Source organism: Barbus barbus, assembly GCF_936440315.1.
Source record: "Barbus barbus genome assembly, chromosome: 38".
NCBI classification, from domain to species: Eukaryota; Metazoa; Chordata; class Actinopteri; order Cypriniformes; family Cyprinidae; genus Barbus; species Barbus barbus.
Genome location: NC_136716.1, coordinates 13,614,447 through 13,635,659, shown reverse-complemented (window position 1 = coordinate 13,635,659; position 21,213 = coordinate 13,614,447). Strand labels below are relative to the sequence as shown.

Below are 21,213 nucleotides of genomic sequence, written 5' to 3'. Positions count from 1 at the left end.
GAACCGATGTGAAGTTCTACAATCAAGCTCACAATAAGAACCATGTAGAAGTGTGAGAAAAGTGACAAAGTTCCAACAAGTCGGGGAGATCATAAGAACAACACCCCTTCCAAATGGAGTTCCCATGGAGACAAGTGGGCTGGCATACAATAGAAAAGAAAAAGAAGGAGTGTGAAAGAGAAAGGAAAAATAGAGAGAAGGACCAAGGGGCACAGGGGAAAGGAACGTAGGATGGGGGGTATAATGAGCTGTTCGGCAGAAATTTGGGCATGAAAAAAGCAGACAGAGGAGGAAGAGTGAAGCGAGAAAGAATTTCACTATGAACTCTCATTTTCCTTATCCTGCTGCCCTGCTCTCCGCAGGTCCGTTTGGGCTGGAAACATTTTTCTGAATGTCAAGACAGACCGTTTTAAAGAGTTCTCCACACAAAATTCCGTTTTAAAACAGGTGGTTCCTAAACTTTTCAATAGCTATAGATGAAGAGTAAGCAGGATCGATCGATCTGGCAAAAGCCAGACGGATTGATTCGGCAAACGAGGGCAGGACAAATTTCTCTGCTCCGCTTAATGGCGAGAAGGCCAAATCCGTCATAGAAGGCCGTCACGGCCAAAAACATCAATGTTTACTCCTCTATTCCACGGCTTCTTGCCATAAACATCCTCCTCTTTAGTCAGGGAAGTGGAGAGAGGAGAAAATGGAAACCAAAGTGCAAGTCCATGCCCTTCTCTTTGATCTCTCCTTTGGCTACCTCACTAATTTAAAGAGTTTTACTCAAGTATTGTCTGGCGTCTCTCTCTTTCTCCTCGCTCCTACTCTTTATCTCTTTCCCTTTGTGTCTCTATGGCCAAGATTTTTTTCTGTTGGCATGGCTCCTGTTTGTTTTCAGCCATTTTGGGGACTGGCAGTGCTCGTAACAAACTGCTTAAATGGCGTCCTCTCACTCGCTCATTCTCTCCCTCACTCCGGCTCTCCCTCCCTTCCTTGCTATCATCAGGCTTGGTGTATGTAGAATAGAGAGTGTGCATGCTGAAAGTGTGTCTAATGAACAAAAAAAAAATTGGAATAAAAAGAGAATTGGAATTAAAATGAGGCTGGGGGGTGGGTGCGGGTGAGTAAGGGGTACGAGGCTGGGGGAGAAAAAAAAATGCAAAAACAGCCCAGAATCATGTGTCAGTGGCAAACTGAAGTGTGAGAGAGCGGGTGAGGGAAGGAGAGATAGAGCGGCAGAAGGAGGGGGAGAGTCAGAGTGCGAGAGAGTTGTTTCTGCCCTCTACATAGCGCTGCCTGTGTGCACGCGCTCGTCTTTCCCTGTGTTCTCTCTCTCTCTCTCACTCATACACGCACACGGGAACACGCAGACCAGGACACACAGACCGAGGGAGGGAGAGTGAGAGAGTGAGAGAGAGAACACATCGCAGCCGAGATGCAGCAGAAGGTTTTTCGAGGTACGTTGTCTTGTTGTGTGCTTGCCTAGCAGAGAATGGGAGTGAGAAGGAGAGACTTTTTCCTCTGATCTATCTCTCTGTCTTCACCTCTTCCTGCTTCTTGCGTTTCTATGCCACTCTCATATCATATCGATGTTGTTTTGGTTCGGTGTAGACATCAGAAATGAGTGTGCGTGTGGGTTTGTGTGTGCGCTAATCAAGGCCTGTCTCCCTTATCCTCGGCTGTTGTGGCTGAACCACGCAGTTCTTTTTCAGGGCTGGTGAGTCGCTCCACGATTAAAGTATAATCAGAATAAAGCTTCAGACCTTTTTGCGTTCTCTTATCATAATTTCTGATCTGCTGGATTTGGATACTTTATGTTGTGGCAAGTTCACATCTGACGAAATCATCTCGATAGCGAAGGACATGTTTTTAGAAATAACGATCAAGAGGCATCTTGGAATACAGAGCCAGTCGTTTTCCTAAAAACGGCATCTACCCGTGTTTACGTATGGTGGATGTTAATAGATGTTATAAGATGCACATGCACTTTTTTTTTTAAAGAGTTCAGATTTGCACTGTCCTTTCCCGTGTAGCATAGTACACTATTAACATCCCCTACAAGGCCATAGGGTCAGAGGTCGTTAGAAGCCAAGCAGCCAAGTTGTATGGTCTTGTAGAAGTGAGTTGCATATACGCCAGGGTCAAATTGAATTTCCTGCCTCTGCTTAAAGGTTCAAGTCAGCTAGCATGGGATACTTGCTATTCAAACTCTGGCACATGTTAGCATAAAGTTTCTGGCACACTGTAGCAACAGAGGCATCAGGTTAGAATGGAAACATGGGAGTGCTGCTGGCCTTCCTAACCAAACTGAAGCGTTATAGAAGCAGGTTCAGGCATGATCTAAAGGAAGTAGCTTTTGCCAGGTCACTAACGGAGTATCTCACTCTGTCTGTGATGGTAATTTTCTTCCAGTTTTGCTCTACTTAGAATATTGTCCTTGATCATATTACAGCAACAGATTTATGGGAATCACTTGTCGAGTTTAAACTCAACGGACCATGTCAAACACAGCGTGCAACACAGGCAGACTTGCTAGAGCATGGCCCGTCATGCCAAATCACCAAGATACCATAAACTGCTCAGAGGGGAAAGCAAGGAGTGAGGAAATCTTACCATGAACCCAACCTCAGACCATCCAGCTCCATCTCCCAACTGCTTCCAAAACAGCCCACTCCTCCTTTTCACTCTTTTCCCTACCCCTCATCTCTCCTCTAGCTGGCTCCACCATGTTTTTGGCAGGGGGTTGTGCAGAGTTCAGTATCTAGCGACAGCCCCCTTTTCACAGTCCGCCTCACCCTGGTGGGCCCCGTCACGGCCACACGGAAACAGGCGGCCTTCACTCATTACCCTTTTCCACTGCCATTCAGTGCATGGTCTGTTTCAGTCAGAGGTGGGTAGAGTACCCAAAAACTGTACTCAAGTAAAAGTAAAAGTACTTCTAGAAATATTTACTAAAGTAAAAGTAATAGTCTGAATAGTTACTTGAGTAAGAGTAAAAAAGTATCGGATAAAAAAACTACTCAAGTAGTTAGTTACTAGTTCATATAGGAACATATAGGTACTGAATGTAGTCTATTTTTATTTAGATATATAGATTACATTTATGTAATGTGTATGTGTATACACACACACACACACACACATATATATATATATATTTTAATGTAATTTATTTCAGTGATGCAAATCTGAATTTTCATCAGCCTTTACCCCAGTCTTCTGAGTCACATAATCCTTCAGAAATCATGTTGATTTATAATAAATCATTTATTATCAGTGCTGCTCTTTTTAGCTTTCTATTCATCAAAGAATACTGAACAAAATGTCACAGGTTCCAAAAAATATTAAGCAGCAAAACTGTTTCCAACACTGGTAATAAATCAATATATTATAATAATTTCTGAAGGATCATATGACTCCGAAAACTGGAGTAACAGCTGATGAAAATTCTGATTTGCATCACTGAATTAAATTATATTTTAAAGTAAATTAATTATGTATTATCCTATAACCTCTGAAAACGCCTCACATGACTGCTCTGAACATAACGAAACAAATGCATATTGACGGATCTTCTGTTCTGCAAAATGTAAACAAATGTAGCCTATATTTTTGCAAGCGTAAATATTGTAAAAATGTGAATATTAATTGTGTCTAGAACAGGCCGCGCGCCGCTGCGCAGAGCTAACGCGGGTTCCGCGGGTGTTCATTTCATACTTTGTGACAGCTTATTTAATGTATAAATTATACATTGTATTTAATGTAAGGTACATGTACAACAAACTGGTAATGTCATAGTGGTATCGTGGCCTATACCTGTGGAACAGTAGACAGCACACGCGGTGTTCATCTAATAAAATATCTTCATATAGCTCTAGCAAACAAGCCTTTGCAGATTTGCTTTCAACTGACTGTAGATCCAAAGCCACGTCTTCAGCACTCTTGATGTTCTTAAACTCTCTGTTATCTGAGTGAGAACCGCTTCAGAGACTCAGCGCGTGCGGCAGGGAACTGAACAAATAATTCAAACTGATTTGCGAACCGATTCACTGGTTTGCCAACTGGTTTGATAAAGCCTTTAAACAGAATCGACTCAAAAGAATGAATCATTCGCGAATGGGCATCGTTCATTGCCCAGAGAAAATTAGACGGCGCGTTTGGAATAAACCGAAGCATTTTTTAACTTGTATTGCATTAAGATACAGTAACGAGAGGAGAGTCGCCCACAGTAACAAAGAAAAAGTACCATTTTTTCTCTAAAAATATACTTGAGTAAGAGTAAAAGTACCCATTTTAAAATATACTCTAAAAGTATTAGTTACCCAAAAAATATACTCAAGTAAATGTAACGAAGTAAATGTAACTCGTTACTACCCACCTCTGGTTTCAGTGACACAATTAAACGCAAGACCTTTAACCCATCTTCTTCCGAGACTCTTCTCGGTTCCTAACCCGCCGGTGACTGCATTATGAAACAAGTTATTTCATGTACTTAAATTGAAAATCTTCATTTGCATGACTAGCATGCATTTCATGTTCCGGTTGATGATGCGGTTCTGACGTTCGTTTTCAATTTCCTACATTTAGGATAAAGTCGATTTGTTAACCTTTAATTAAATAGACTTGACAATGTTTTATTGTGCAAGATGCAACACCTTAATACTTCAGCTCTAACTCTTTCAGTCGGTCGCATGTTTAAGTAGAGGGGCAGTCAGAGGGGGGAGGCAAAGGCCCTGTCACGCTTGGCCAGCCTCTTGCGCCAGGGACTGTTTGTTGAGAGGCAGTGTGTGCGTCATATGCGAAGAGAAAAGGAGGGTGAGAGGGAGAGATAAATAGGGACAGACGTACAGAGAAAATGAGGGGGTGGCAGATGTGTTTGTTCATTACTATGCGAACACCATGTAAAACTGTCATTCTTAGGCCTTGTTTCATGCCTTAACCGCCACAGCCACAACAAGTGCTGAACAGGTTTAAATAATATTCAACTCTTCCTGTCTAAATGTACTCTTATGTAACATCTATTATTATACAAGTCTTCTGGTATACATCCTTTGCACACTCTCAGCAGCTGCATTTGTGGTATGCTGAGTAACGCTAGCTGTCAAGCCACTTGTTTACAGACAGACTGGTTCATATGTGCCTGCACGCCTGCAAATGTATTTGCGTGTTGAGAGGAGAGTGTGTGTGCGTGTGCATGCAGCTTGTTGACTGCCTGTGTGTGTGAGTGTCAGTGTGTGTGTGTGTTTCTGTGCATGTGTAAGTGTGTGTTTATGGCTGGTCCTGTCTCCAGGCCTGGATCTTGCTTTCTTCCCCACCTCTCTCTGTCTCACTCTCTCTCCATTGCTCTCCCTCCTCCTCTCTTTCTCTCTCTGCAATAACAGTGCTGACCTAGTTTCAGTGCGTTCAGGGCTGCTTGTGGAATTTTACAGAGGCCTGCCTGCCTGCCTAAAACGCAGGCAGAAAACCATGACTGGGGATTTTCTCTGGTGTCGCATCATTAGCCATAACTAAGAATGTTCACCAAAATCTTTGGTAGATTTTGGTAAAATAGGTTAAGCAAACAAGATGATCATTAAATATGCAAGACTGGACTATTCATTCCCCTGACTGCTAAAGAAACTTCCATGACAGTACTCGTCACGTGGTCTTTTGCTTTAAATGATATAAAGTGAAGTAAAAATAAATATTTATGCATATATTTAAAAAATCAGCATTAGAAATACATGATGCTTTGGTTCAAAAGGCCATCTATATTTTGGTACCTTTTCAGTCTAGGCATATTTGGAGCACTTTGACTATAAATAACACTCTGTTGGGGAAATCTTAATTAAATTTTAGCAGTGTTCAATTAGGTGAAGGGAATGCTGTGACTCAGTGGGGTTGATTGCTGAGTTTCTTTCCACATTTTCAGATTTTGTCATGCCAAATTCAGAAACTATGATGATTGCAACCAACCTTGTCTGACTTAGTTGCCTGTGTATAATTACCATAATGGATTGCTTATTTCGTGCAAGCTTGTATTTTATAGGTAGTCTAGCATGCTGATTTGCCACCATACAATGCACACTTTTTGTCATGTGCCTTTCTCGTCACTATAATACTACTACATTCTCTGGTTTGTGGTTGTCCAAAATCTACAATGTTGCCTTTGATTAAAACAGAAAATTTGAACTATCCTTTGTTTGTTGTTTTGCAGGATTAAGAGCGGGGTCATGGTGTCGGGAGAGGATAGCTGGGACCCTCTCCACACCTGCACTGCATTCTTGGAGCTGAATGTGCAATGCATGGCAATCCTCATCTTGTTTTATATGAAGATAATCAAAGATGCACAATGTTACCTACATCTAGGAGTCGTTGTCTCTGGGCTTGACCTCCAGGAACTGCCGTCTTCTTGATTTGACACTTCTGTTTTCTACCATCCTTCAACTGTCAACTTTTGCACTGAAGATATAGCTAGAACAGACCCTCTGTAAAGCATTTTCCTGGACCTTGTTGGACTACAGACACATCCTTTGACTGTCTAGTGTTCTCAGTTTTAGGCAAACTATAGCTTTGGAGAGCATCTTAGAGGACTTGTACAAGGATCCAATGAAACACAGAAATAAACACATGAGAGGAGACAGGATGGGAGAGGGCACGGAGGAGGCAGATGGTGCCAAAACTACGAGGATATCGCTCAGTTTTCCCCTCAGTGCTGGATTGCCTAGCTTTTCTGCACAGAAGCACTGCTCCTCATCACACCCCACTTCCTCCACTGACGTCCAAGACAGAGATGGTTCAGATGGCACAGCATGGATGGGGGAAGCATTCAGAGACAAACAGTTATCGAAAACGTCATCAAAAACTGACCGCCTGCCATGCACTTCCTCTTCCTTCCCTGTCGATCTAACTGCTCCATTCAGTAAGAACTGCAAGTCATCTCTGTCTTTTTCTGTTGATGGTAGTGGCTCCAGATACCCAACATCTCCCTTACAACACTCTAACAAAACTGACTATTCAAAAGAGACAGCTGGGGTTAGTCTCAGTAATGGGTACAAAGAGCATTCGACAACAGAAACAGCACACATCCTTTTCAACCTCAGCGCAAGAGCCTACCAGGACCAAGGTGTGAAGGATCCTGAGAGTTCAAAAGGCAAAAAACGCAAGGCAAACAGCCTCCATGTTGAACTGAGCCTTCCTCTCCCTAGCATAAACCCTCACTCGTCCTCATCAACCCCTCCTCCTCCTCCTTCACCCTCGTCTGTCTCTATAACTTCCTCCCCCTTGACTATCCCCACGCCATCTTTCCATGACTCCTTTAGGGCAGTGCCGAAGCCAGAACTACTGTGTGGGGTGTGCCACCGTCTGTTCAGCACTGCCTCGTCCCTCACTGTCCACATGCGTCTCCATCGGGGGGGACGAGTACTCAGCTGCCGCCACTGTGGCAAAGCCTTCATCCACAATAAAAGACTGCAATCCCATGAGGCCACCTGCAAGCAAGGGCTGCCAGCTTTTCCAGTGCCACCCAAAGAAGAGCCCCTGGAGGAGGGTGAAGTGGAGGGGGAGAGAACAGATGAGGCTGCGGAGCCAGAACAGCTTGGACAAGGAACAAGGCCTGGCCGACCCATAAAGAAAGTGCGAGACCTTCACGCCCGTCATGCTGAAACACTGACTTGCATGGATGCCCTGGGGGAAGAGGATCACTTTGTAAAAGTGGTGGATGGACATATCATTTACTTTTGCTCTGTGTGCGAACGGTCTTACATGACATTGTCCAGCCTGAAACGACACTCCAATGTGCATTCATGGCGCCGGAAGTACCCCTGTCACTACTGTGATAAGGTTTTTGCTCTGGCTGAGTACCGCACCAAACATGAGGTGTGGCACACAGGTGAAAGGCGCTACCAGTGCATCTTTTGCTGGGAGGCATTTCCTACTTACTACAACCTTAAAACACACCAAAAGGCGTTCCATGGTATCAATCCTGGCTTGATCTCAAGTGAAAAAACAGCCAATGGTGGCTACAAGCAGAAGGTAAATGGCCTTAAATTGTACCGTCTGCTGCCCATGCGATCTCTAAAGCGACCTTACAAAACATACAGTCAGCCAATGGCTGATGGACTACTCACTTCTGATTCATCAGTTACCCTGCCTTTATCTATAGACAGCAGCCTCCCACAACCTCTGGACACTAAGAAATTAGAGTCTTTCCTGAAAGATCTTCAAACCACAGACATCAAGACTGAGCCGGAGCGATTCCCCATCAGGGTGGGTGTCGAGCAGGGTAAAAAACTAGCTTCTCCTCAAACAGACATGGCAGTAGACGCAAGAGAGACAGAGGGGTCAGATTTATGGCAGTCAGGTAGTAACAGTGGCAAAAGCAAAACTCCAAAGTGCCCAGAAGTAGCTGTCTCTTCAGTCATTGCATTTGCACACAGCAAACCCTCGGTCATCATGCACAGTGCTGCAGTTTCTTCCTCTGTCATTGTTCACAGAAACAAGATGGATTCTGAGGAGAGAAAAAGAACTCAAGAAAATCATCTAATGGCAAAAACAGGTCAAAAACACATTAAAAAACATAGCCAGAGAGAGCGCACAGAGGCATACAGGGACTGGGACGCTGTCAGTGGAGACGCAGAGGTCTCGAAAATCAGACAGCCAGCAATGAAACTTCACAAAGGACGAAAAGTTCACAAAACAGAGTCAAGTAAGACAATACCTTTAACGGTGGGATCAGAAGTCAAAGGCAGCGGCCCACTTTGTCAGATTACTGTGCGCATAGGGGAGGAGGCGATAGTCAAACGGAGCATCTCTGAAACAGATCTAAGGAGAGACAAAAGCCCTACACGCAGCAAACCCAAAAAGAGTAACCTCTCACAGGAGGACCAGAGAGAGCAGCGGCACACCAATCACCACCAACGTAAACACCGTAACTCCAGTCAGGAAGGAAAGGAGGGGGAGCCCAAATGGAAAAAACCTAAACTAAAAGGCAAGGTGAGGAAATACTTCTTCCGGCAGGAGGTCAGGGAGGACAGAAATGACCATGATGTGGAGGACAACCTATGGAGGCCTTATTATTCTTACAAGCCCAAGCGAAAGGCCCTTACTATGCAAGGGGCTAAAGCCTGGAAGCGAAAGTTGCACTACAAACGATCTTTGAGGCCTATGAGGAGAGCTGAGAGACTCATGAAAAATCTGAATAAAGAAATTGATGGTGAAGAGGCAGATGAGGGAGAGGAGAGGAGACAGAAAGTAAAGAAAGAGCGGAAAGAAGTTAGTGATCCACAGAAAACTGAAGTCAAAGAAATGTCACACACCTGTCCTGTCTCTTCAAAAACAGAACAGAAGGAAAAAGAAAAGGGAACACATGGAAAGCCTGATTTTCCTCTCCCTTTGTCTGTTTCGCAGGCTACAATCAATAATCAAAACACAGCATCCTCTATCATCAAACAACGATGGTCAGAAGATCAGGCTTCTGAGTGTGGAACATGTGGGCGCTGGTTCTCCAGCCCAAGGAAACGAGACAAACATGAGTTGACACATCTATTTGAGTTTGTGTGCATGCTTTGCAGAGCTCCATTCCCCTCACAGTCCAAACTAGAGGAACATCAGAGGACTCAGCATCCCAAAACCAAGCCCCTGTCTGCCCCAACTTTCTTCACTTCCCAGTCATCAAGAAATGAGGTGGAAATGAAAGCGGATGAGAATGGAGTGGATGGATGTTCAATAGAGAAAGGCAGCCCAGTTCGCTTGGGCAGGAGGCTTTTAATCAGATATACATGCTCACAATGTGATAAAGTCTGCAAAACCTCTGCTGCACTTAACTGCCACCTCAAGCGACATGAGTTAGGCAGTTCAACCGAGGTTGAAGACACACAGGAAAAGCAAGATTTGCCTAGTTGTGCAACCTCTGCAGTGGAGACTACACCAAGCAAAGGTTTAGACACCAACTGTGAGCAAGTACAGCCCGTGTCTGTCATATATTACTCCAAACCAGACTGTAAAATCACTGACAACCAACTGGGTGAAAAGATGGAAGAACACCAAAGAGTCAGAAATTGTGAAAGCCCCAAAGTGGCAGCCAATGACAAAGTCCACAGTCCACTGTGTGCACAGTTTTCCCAAGTTATGCACAGCCCCACTTTAGAAAGGTTTAACGTCATCTCTCCTAACCTCCCTAGTGTGCTTGTAATGAACGGTGCAGAATGCCTAGACTACAGGACACCAGAGAAACGGAATTTAGACACACTAGATCAACAGAAAAGAAGCCCAACGCCAAGTGACAGGCAAATCCAAGTTTCTCAAATGCTGACAGAGCCTCAGATTAGAAGAGAAACAACTCCATCTGGACCCATATCACTAAAAACAGGCAGAGGTTATGTGTTTAGAGAAGGTGACAATATTCCAAATGAAGATTTCAGTGATTTACAAGATGCTCAGGATTTAAGAATCTTTCCTCAATTCAGCAGCCAAGCCCAAGACTTATCCATGCCAACAATACTGGCAAAAAAGAAGGAGCTTGATCAACAGAATAAACATCCATCCAACATCTCAAAGGAACAGTCTTGTAATGAGGAGGTGTTGTTGCTAGTACCCAAAGAGGAACCACTCAGTCCTATACCATCTCCTACATGCTCTGTCATTCAAACCACTCCAAAAGGATCTTCTCAAAGGTATTCAAAGTCACCTTGTCACTCTCCAGGACCCTTGGACCTACAGTTGCGGCCACAGGTGGAACAAAGCCAAACACACAGAGGAAGGCACTATACAGAAAAACAGGGTCTTTTGTTGCCAGCGAATTCAGCTGGGATGAGCGATACTCCTTTGTCCCACAACCTGCTACATCCTCAAGTGCCCACAGAAGAGCCTGAATCAAAGGACCACACCTCTGTCACTCATACAGAACACCACAGAGGCTCAGGCTACCCTGTCCAGGAGCTTACTTTTCCCTTGGTCATACCAGGAGGGTACTGCTCTGGTAAGAAACAGGAGGAGCAAATCCTGATGTCTTACCCTGCTGGACCCCTACCCTTTCCGCCACTTGGGAAGATGGTACCCCACTCTGACTCCACCAAACTGTCCTTTTACCCTGACCCCTATCACCTACTCTATGGCCCACAGCTACTGCCATACCCCTATAACCTTGCTGCCCTTCCAATGGCTCTAAATATGATGGCATCAGGGGACAAAGAGCCCTTACCCTTCTTGCCTTTTTTCAATTATGCTGCCGCTGCTGCCCCTTTAACAGGCACAGTGCCCCATCCTTTAGTAGTGAACCCCAGCCTATACAACAGTGGCGGCAGCAGTAGCACAAAGCAGGACAACCCATGAGTGAGTACACAATGGCAGCAAGGGAATATCTGTAAAGAGCAGAGGAGGCCATTAAGGGTGGAAGTTATGTTTTTCTGTTTGTTAACTGAACACTCTTGCACAGCTCTTACTTCTCTTTTTTAAATCAGTAAATGCATAGGCATACCTAGAAATCAAACGTGGTGGAAAGATGGAGAGGTGTCTTGACGACAGGAGGAAAGGATATTAGGGGGTGAAGAACAATAGATATAACGCCCCCTTCAGGCACTGCCAAGATGCACCTCCAACACACCACTTCTTTGCCTCTTCTGTAGTGTTGTTAGAGCTTGGATATCCGTCCTCTCAAAATCAATACAACATTAGGGATAACACATGAACAATAACAGCTAACAGGATATGTGTTTCGCTAAACAAATTCTGTCTGCTTCCCATAATAAGGACAGTATAACAACAATAATGATAATAATAGTTGTGTTAATTATACTGCTTATAGTAATACAAGGGTGGCTTATCATTGATAGCAAAATGGTATGCCTGAAGAGACTCAACATACTCAACACACAGGGACGATGCAGCAGCAGTTTTGTGTGTGTGCGTGAGTGTATGTGTGCATGCATGAGTGTGTACAGTGTGCGATTTTGCAGAGGTAATGCATGGAGACTTTGGGGTAGCTCATAGTGTCATATCTTACAACATCGGTACTCCAGTCATGTGTTTTTCAGTATTTCGGCTTTATGTGTTCCTGCAGGTTTGTGTAAGTGTATTTGTGGGATGTGTTGGGGGTGTAGGTATGCACACTTTGTGCTGCATCAGCCTTGGTCAGTTCCATGGAAGTTCACATAAAAACACCATTCCTGGAAAGCTGTTATAATCTTAATAGGTCAGTAAATAGAAAACATAGATGAAGTTCTTCTTTCGTAAGTCATAGCATAGCAACTTGATGGTGTAGCTACATGTCATATGGATTAAACATATTATTACGTGATGCCTTCACTAACCAGGATCATCATGACAAGATCAAATGTATGGTGATGTAGAATCCACTCTACATTTGAGCGTGTTATGTCTAGAGACAGATTGTGTTTCGCATAGTTTGGTTTGTAGGATGTTGGTATTAATCCTTGATCATTTATGAAATAAGTCTGTGTACTTCCAGTATTCCTGCCAACCGTTTCATCTCTTCCAACAACATGCGTTCCAGTCGACTTCATGTTTGTGGCCTTCTCCTCCCCACTGCCCCCTGGTGTCCACCAAAGACATCACTTGACTGAATTTAAGACACGACAGAGAGGGAGAAACCAAGTGAGACAAACAGACAACGACACAGAGTGAGAGCGTGAGCAAAAATGGGAGGAAAGTGAAGAAAAGCGCAGATGGGCAGTGCGTTAGCATAAATGGAGCTTCCTTTATAAAGACAGAGAGAATCGTTCACTTGTAAGAGGCAGTAGTCGGTGAATGTTAGTTTTAGAAAAACATAATCTACTACAAGCAAGCCACCATTTCTTTTGGTTAGCAGATTCTCTCTCCACAGCAGAGAAAAGAGAGGGACAGGACGTCAGTCAGTCCTGACGCCCCTGCAGGGCCTGCACTATGGGACTTATAGCACTGGAGTGGCTTTAGCTCTCCCTTGTACTTTCTTGTTTTTTTTTTCTTTTGTTTTTCACTATATTTGTTTGATTTACATATTTTTCCCTTTTTGGTAGTGAGAAAAGGCTTGTACTTGAAGCTCATTCAAGTACACAAAAATATGAATGTAATTTAGTCATGAGGTTAAAAATAAAGACAGTATGGTAGATCATTTCTGTACGCTCACTTGAAAAATAACATGTAATATTGAACCGCTATGAGGTATTCATATATAAATATATATATACACAGTAGTCTTAGGGACGTGTCAAGGAAGTTGGATTCAATATAACCACAACGCATGAGCAACAACTGCTTCTTCAGTATCTTCTGGTATTGTCACAAAACTCCATTTTCCTCTATACGTGGTTCTTCATTTTCTCCTGCTTTTTTCTCTTGAGGCATGTCCTCACAAAACCTTTTGGGCTTCTTTTTTTAACCCTTCATTATCAAAATTTCAAATCTAAAACCAAAAAGACAAACTCCTATGTTGCCTTATTTCTTTTTCCCAAGCATTACGAAAGCTTTTCAAACACCACCCTTCCATCTCCAACTCTTTCTCATTCCAACACCCTCTCCCTGTCTATTCTCAATATTTTACCTTCTCCCTTTGAAGTAAGTGTGAAACTGTGCAATGTAGCCGCAGCACTGTTCATTTCCTGAGGGTAAAACACAATGCAATGAACGGTTGTGGATAATGTAGCTTCACTCGGGTATGAGTACAAGCCTTTTGTTTGCATTGTAAAAGTGTGTGTGTGTGAGAGAGAGAGAGAAAGGGTGTGTGGTGGTAAAGGAAAAGGAAACCAAAACAAGGTCTATCTCCCTTGATAGCTACCAACAAACTTGTGTTTGATTTTGGACCTCTTATTTTTTGCTGTATTTCCTTCACCATGACAACATTTTTACATGAATTCTAGAAATGTATAAATTAATTAATGGTGTCAACCACTTGTACCGGTGATTGGTAAAAAAAAAAAGAAGTAAATGTTAAATTTGCGCAAACGAATGTAAAAAGAGTAACAAACATGTTTTTGAGAGGTTCACGTAAAAGTCTGACATTAGTATTTATTTTTTATTTTTTTGTCTCCATTGACTATTTAAGCCTGATTAGGTTTAAATATTGGCCCGAATACTAATTGTTCAATTATGAATCAGTAACTGGTTTAAAATGACTAAATCTAAAATTCTAATGTTTACATACAAGATGCCGTTGCATTTTTATTTAAATAAGCTAATAAGAATGTGCACATAATCTGAGCGCACCTTACAAAGAAAAAAATGTCATACCATTTTCTATAAAACATTCTATTTAAGTACTGCTTTGAGGAACAACATAATGAGTTATGAGTTATGTTTTCTGTTTCATCCATCAGCAGACATTTAATGAAATTCAGTGGATAGTATGCTTGAAAGAGGTCACTTGTGACTGTGTGGGCTACTACACTACTAGCCCTACTTTAAAAAATATATATTTATCAGTCAGCATCTGGATAGACTACTGAATATTTGCACAAACATATAAAAAAAAGACTTGTTAGTATTTTAGAAATTAAGCTTTTTGGGGACATATATAAAGAAATAAATCACAGATCTGTCCAGTACATTTGGTTTTGAACAGTACCAGAACAACAAATAAATTAGAATTGTTTTGGTCCACCCAGAACAAGGACCCTTTGGAGGCTTCAAATGTCAATCAGAGTGACTAAAATCTACCAGCTGCATATGTTCTGCACTTGGTCATAGTTGTAGGCATGTGACTAAATTGTCTGGTATTTTGTGACAATGTTATATTGTGCCATTGTTTTAGAAGTCCACATTATATTTGGGCAGTTTCAAAGATGTGAAATGTTTGAAACTTTATTTGTGTCTAGTTAACTTTGTTACCATTTAATACAAAGGTTTGTTGGCACACATTGCTGATTCAAGTCTACAATCAACAGTTAATTTCTTTGCTCCTGTTCTCTTTACTCCCTCTGTCCATGCTACAACCATACAAATAAAGTATTAACCTGATGACGTGCAAAATATCTTTGAATTCATCATTAATATGCAGTGCTGGCACAGTTTCGACAACATTTGAATAAAAACAAAAAATATATAGAAGTGTTGCAAAAAAGAGCTCTGAATTTCAAATACAGTAAGTTAAAGTGTTTTTTTTTTTCTTAAATGTGAATTTGGGAAATTACGGGACAACTTAATACAGAATGTGTTTAAATCTTTAAAGCAATATAACTAGATTGTTTAGACTGTTAGAAAAAAATGCTACAAAACTGATACCCTTTGTATCTTGTAGCTACTAATATGCGGCTTTTGTGAGTAGGCACTGTCCCATTGACAAGCTAAAGGTATCATTTTACTACATTATTTCTGACAGTGGGATCATATACAGATTGTGGGATGTAGGCTATGGCCAGGTTTCCTGCTCTTTGGCACTGGGCATGGAATTTGGAAAGTCAACCAAGGGTCACACAAACAATGATGTGCACCTTTCAAATAATTAACAAAATGGTGGAACTTTTCAGAAACTAATTTGACCACTGTTCATAGTAATTGTTAGTTTTAGTCTGAAATACACCAAACTAGACTGGTACTTCTACTTTAGCCTTCCAAGTACAAAACAAAAAAACACCTACGCCTCACTTGCATACATCAAGGTTTCACTGTACTGGACGAACAAACATGAGTTACCTTTCAAAGTTCAATTGTTATGTAATCAGACTAACTGCCAGGTCGAGGATGGGGACAGGTTAAAAAAAAAAAAAATCCAGAACATGCATATAATTTGCATATAAATTATATTAAAAATGATATAGAAACAGTATTTTTTCTATGATTTTTCTTAATTATACACTGAAAAAGAGAGCCACATGGGTTACTCTAAAACGCTGAGAAACTTTAAGATGTTTCCTCATAAGCCACTCAAAATCATTTTTAATAACCTAAGAATTTACAATATCCATTTAATTAAGACAATGCAAGGTCGTTTATGCCAAAAAATTATAATGTTCAGCTTTTGATTGTTCTGACAATTCTGATGTATATTATCAGCACTCGATAAAAGGCTTGACACAAATCTAGCTCTTCTATTTTTTAAATGTTCTGCACGTTTTTAGGAGTAAACTTTTAATTTTTCACTTTTAATTTAAGTCAGAAATGTATTTTTATCTGATCTATCCCTAAAGGCTATGTTAGTATTTTGTTGTACTAAAAAGGTACACATGTCCCTAAAAGTAATTCTTCTAAAAGTAGCACAAACGTGTAATTGAATGCCAATTATGCAATAGTGATAGTACACTGGTAAAATTAATCACCAAGTTATCAGCACACAAAAGACCTGTACGCTCAAACAAACAAGCCCAAAATCAATACTTTCCATTGCTGTGATGTCGACATACTTCACTTGTCTTATAGGGAAGCTGTGTGCTAAACTGGAGTTTGCTCACTTCTCAGAGTAAGAGAGAGAGGTAGTCTGATGGCAGTAGGCTAAACAAAAGTCCTCTAGCTTATATTCTGATTCCATTCCCTCTTGTTCCTACTCATATTCTAACCTCTGGAGTTAAAAAAGGAAGAATGAACTATCTAAAGGAAGTGGTCATACTACTGTTAGGCCCATACCTGATTCTGCTGTGCAGGAGAGTGTCAGGTGAACAGGTGAGTATAAGATCTCTAAAAGACAGGTCTGAAGATATAAAGATATAATATAATCATAAAGGCCTTTTGTTTGTTACTAGGCAATTATGTTGAGAAACTAATGCTCTTTACTATGTTAAATATAATTTTCAAGTGTAAAACTGTAGAGGCAATTGTTACCATGCAACTGAATCAACAGAAATTAAAAGGTAAAGGCTAAAGTTGACAGCACAGATATAAATGAAGAAAATTCTAAGTGTGCCGAGGCTTGCTTGCTTGATCCACTTCACCTACTTTACACTCAAAAACTGACTTCTGGTAAAATTAGAAAAAATATATTTATTAAATAAGCTTAATTTTGACATGAAATGAGTTCATGTAATGCCAAAGAAAATACACTTGCTTTGCCTTTTGAAAGATTATTGTATTGTAAGAGTATTGCTCACTCTTTTTAATATCTTGTGAAACTAAGACTTTTCTTTTAATTAAATTCCACATTTGTAAGTGAACTTAGATAAAATGTAAAGTAATATGTTATGCAATGGATATATTAAAGATAAAATTATTCAAGCCAACTTCAGTGATTAGTTATTTAATAGACATGTTGTACAATGTCTAAGTTTTTGTTTGCTATCACACAAACAAAAAATTGGATTTACATGTAATTTCTATAAAACTGTAGTTTTTATTATTCCTTTAATTTTCTTTATGCCATATTTGTATGACATTTAAAGGATTACACAATTCAGTTTGATGGATTTGTCTTATGTAATTTGTTTTTTAAATTAAGTAATGTATAAATAAATAGATGTATTTGTAATGTATAAATCCTATAAAAAAATAAAATAAAATCCTGAACCAGTTTTGCCATGTTAAATGAAATCATTTTGGACTAACAGTGCATGCATCTGCTAACATGTTCAAATTCTACATTTCAAAACCTATTACAGAAGACAGACCACAGCACGCACTGTATATTTTGAGCTAAATGGCTGGCCTAGAAGCAACTTTAGCTGACAAATTCGACTTTGAATTCGCTGAACCCTGGTTCCACACTTGCCCGGGGCAGCAGTATTTACACTGGCGGCTTGTCTGGGATATCGCAGATGCTTGTGTTTACCTAGCCTTTAGCGAGAGTGCGAGAGATATGTCTCAATGTAATCTGAGCATGCTTGGCTGCTGTATGATGTTTGTTGTATGATTTCAAAACCGTTCTCTGATTTTTGGGATGACTGAGACAGATATCCGGCAAGGGAATCATCAATCTTGCACACAGACAGTCCAAATGGACTCCCTCAATGCACACGAGCGCAAATCTCTCTGACATCACAAGGTGAGTTGACTTGATTTCGCTTGCAGTAGTTGATCATCATGTGTCTAATTCAAACATACAGAACATCATAGTGGCAGATTTGACTGTGGGATGTCTTACCTTGCACATACAGCATTAGATCTTTCTTTGAGTTTCGGACCCTTGACCCAGAGGGGGTCATCTTTTATGGAGACACCAAAGAAGGACAGGACTGGTTTGTGCTTTCACTGCGTGATGGCATACCTGAAATGCAGATTAGGAAAGCAGACATTTTAGTGAGCGTAAAAGGAGGTCAAAAACTCAATGATGGGGCCTGGCACTTGGTAAATACTGTTTATCTTTTCTAAATCTCTACTGATTTCTCTGAAGCTTGTTTGCGATTTAGTTTAAAAGTCTGGGTCTTTAGGATTTTTTTATGTTTTTTTAAAGAAGTCTCTTATGCTCACCAAGGCTACATTTATGTGATCAGTGAAATATAATTACAATTTAAAATAATTGTTTTCTATTTGAATAAAAAATTGAATTTATTCCTGTGATGGCAAAGCTGCATTTTCAGCAGCCATTATTCCAGTCTTCAGTGTCACATGATGAAACCTCACAAATCATTCTAATATGCTGATTTGGTGCTCAAGAAACATTTCTTTATATCATCAATATTTAAAACAGTTGTATTGCTTATTACTTTTGTGGAAACCATAATACATTTTTTTCACAGGATTTATTGATGAAATGTGATTTGGGATTTATTGATAAATCTAAGGATTCTTTGTTGGTTTTGGACAGCTGGAGTTGCGCAGTGAGGGCAAATTTGTGGTGCTAGAGGTAAACAACAATGCAGAGCTTATAGTCGGTCTCCATTCTAAACTGACAGAAGATGAACTAAAAGGAAAGATACGTCTTGCTCTTGGTGGCATGCTGGTGGACAAACAAAAGCTCTTCCATCCAGTATGTTTACTTGTATTTTTCCATTAATATTTTAACTGAAAAGTGAAAAATAACTAATCATTACTGACAGCATTGACTGACTGATAAAATGTCCTTTTCTTTATTTTTATTTCTCAGTTTGAGCCAGAAATGGATGCTTGTATAAGAGGAGGGCATTGGCTAAATCTCAGCACCCCCTGGGATGCAGACTCAACATGGGAACCCCGGCCCTGCTTCTCTGAGATCAAGAAAGGGAGCTATTTTCCAGGAACTGGAGTGGCTATGTTTAATACATCTGGTGAGTGAAGAATCATGTATGTTTAAACTTGCATTGAAGATTAGATGACGTTATTCTTCCATGCACATATCACGACAGATCTTCCTGGACTTAAGACGGAAGAGGCCGGTATCACAGTCGAGATCTTCGGATCCTGGACTGGGACAATGTTGAGTCTCCAAAGCACAGGATTTGAGTATGTTTTGAAAGAGTTAGATGGGAATAAAGATGTCAAGGTATGTACACAGAAAAAAAAAAAAAATCCTATCATTAATGAAATGCTATTGACATTTAATAATAAATGATGCCCCCACTAACGATTATTACAAAGAAAACTAGAGATCATTTCTTTAAAAGTACACAGGTCTATTACGAGCAATCTTTCATAACATTTATTGGTAACACTTTACAATAAGTTTCCATTTGTTAACATTAACATGAACTTATAATGAAAAAATAGAGCATTTATTAATCTTAGTTAAATGTTAATTTAAACATTTACTAATACTTTATTAAAAATCAAAAAGAGTACCTGTTAATGGACCTGAGGTGCCATGAACTAACAATGAACAGACGTATTTTTATTAACTAATTTTATCATCATTTACTTAACCCTCATGTTGTTCCAAACCTGTATGAGTTTCTTTCTTATGTTGAACATAAAAGAAGATATTTTGAAGAATGTTGGTAATCAAACATTTGATGGTCCCCATTGACTTCGGTAGCATTTCTTTCCCTACTATGGAAGTCAATGAGGCCCACCAACTGTTTGGTTCTTCAAAATATCTTCTTTTGTGTTCAACGTATGTAAAAAGGAAACATACAAATTTGGAACGACATGCGGGTGAGTAAATGATGACAAAATTTTCATTTTTGGGTGAACTATTCCTTTAATAAATACTGTAACAAATGCTTTGCTCAACATAAGTCAATTTTAGTTAATGCATTAACTAATGGGACCCTATTGTAAAGTGTTACGCATTTATCTGCACTGTAACAGGAGATGCAGTTGGGCCTGAAAGAGGGATCGGAAAGTGTTGCGCCTCCCCATGAACCTGCAACACTTACTTTCACCATACTGAAACATTCACTTGTGGTAAACAGCAAACCAGAGCTTGAAACGGAAAGTCTGGACTTTTTCTCCATGTGGAAAAATGGGATGCTACTGACTTTTGGGGGAGTGCCAGGTAAATTTGCGAGGTGGAAGTAAGCAAGAATTTCCATGCTTAAGTACTCCTCCATTCTCCAATATCCTCTATGTTCTGTGTTAAATTCTCAATGTTTCACTTGTATCTGTCAAGTAGACAATATTTTTTTAATTAAACAAATCCTTCTATACTTCACATTGAACCCTTTTTTTTTTTTCAGATGACAGTGAGGAGGCAAAAACTACACATTACCTGCGTGGGTGTCTGGAGAAAATCCTAGTCCAAGGCCAGGTCATTGATCTTGATCGGGCATTGTACAAACACACAGCGGTCTCATCTCACAGCTGTCCTACAGAAGCAATGAATGAACTCACTTAATAGAGATACAAGGCATTTATCCTGGCAGGCTAAACTCTAAGATTCTCTTCATGTTCCACAAATCTTATATCTGTCATAGGTAGGCCTATTTAAAAATGCTCAATGTTCAGTAGACCCAAAACCTCCAAAAATGTACTGATGGGCTTTTGTGTTACATTGAGCAATAAAATACATTTGAAATTAAATGTAACATCTTTCCAGTACATTAATGATTGAACAAGGTAAATCCCTTTGTACAAAATGCATTTAAAAGGGAATGTTTTTAATGAACATCTTTTAGTCAACAAAATAAATCAAGATCAATAAAAGATTCATTGTTCATTGCCGTTTCATTAATGTATACTCCAAGGGGAAAAAAGGTGCTCAAATAAATAAACAAATAAATTAATTAATTATGGGTTAGTCTGATAATGCATCATAGTCATACTTCCATATATATATATATATATATATATATATATATATATATATATATATATATATATACTCAGTCAAGTTTATGACAGCAATAAGAACAAAAATATATAAGTTAAATTTGTACACATAGTCACATACACTTGATTCTTAATCCTTTAACGCTTACGATCACACCGGTATGATTAGAACGTTCAGTGTATCACGTCATCAACTGCTGAATTCAA

The 21,213-nt window shown here is 40.1% G+C and overlaps 2 protein-coding genes across 2 annotated transcripts; both read left to right on the top strand.

Annotated features, from left to right (window-relative positions):
• The first annotated feature begins 1,236 nt into the window (after window positions 1–1,236).
• Window positions 1,237–14,918, top strand: zbtb4 (zinc finger and BTB domain containing 4). Its single transcript, XM_079397911.1, has 2 exons — window positions 1,237–1,445; window positions 6,185–14,918. The coding sequence occupies exon 2, from the start codon at window positions 6,577–6,579 to the stop codon at window positions 11,296–11,298; it is 4,722 nt and encodes a 1,573-aa protein (XP_079254037.1). The 5' UTR covers window positions 1,237–1,445; window positions 6,185–6,576; the 3' UTR covers window positions 11,299–14,918.
• A 1,415-nt stretch (window positions 14,919–16,333) lies between these two features.
• On the top strand, window positions 16,334–20,891 carry shbg (sex hormone-binding globulin). Its single transcript, XM_079397692.1, has 8 exons — window positions 16,334–16,554; window positions 17,775–17,866; window positions 17,979–18,168; window positions 18,629–18,790; window positions 18,908–19,067; window positions 19,146–19,282; window positions 20,047–20,233; window positions 20,415–20,891. Exons 1-8 carry the CDS (start codon window positions 16,474–16,476, stop codon window positions 20,570–20,572), a joined length of 1,167 nt encoding a protein of 388 aa, XP_079253818.1. The 5' UTR covers window positions 16,334–16,473; the 3' UTR covers window positions 20,573–20,891.
• Window positions 20,892–21,213: the final 322 nt, after the last annotated feature.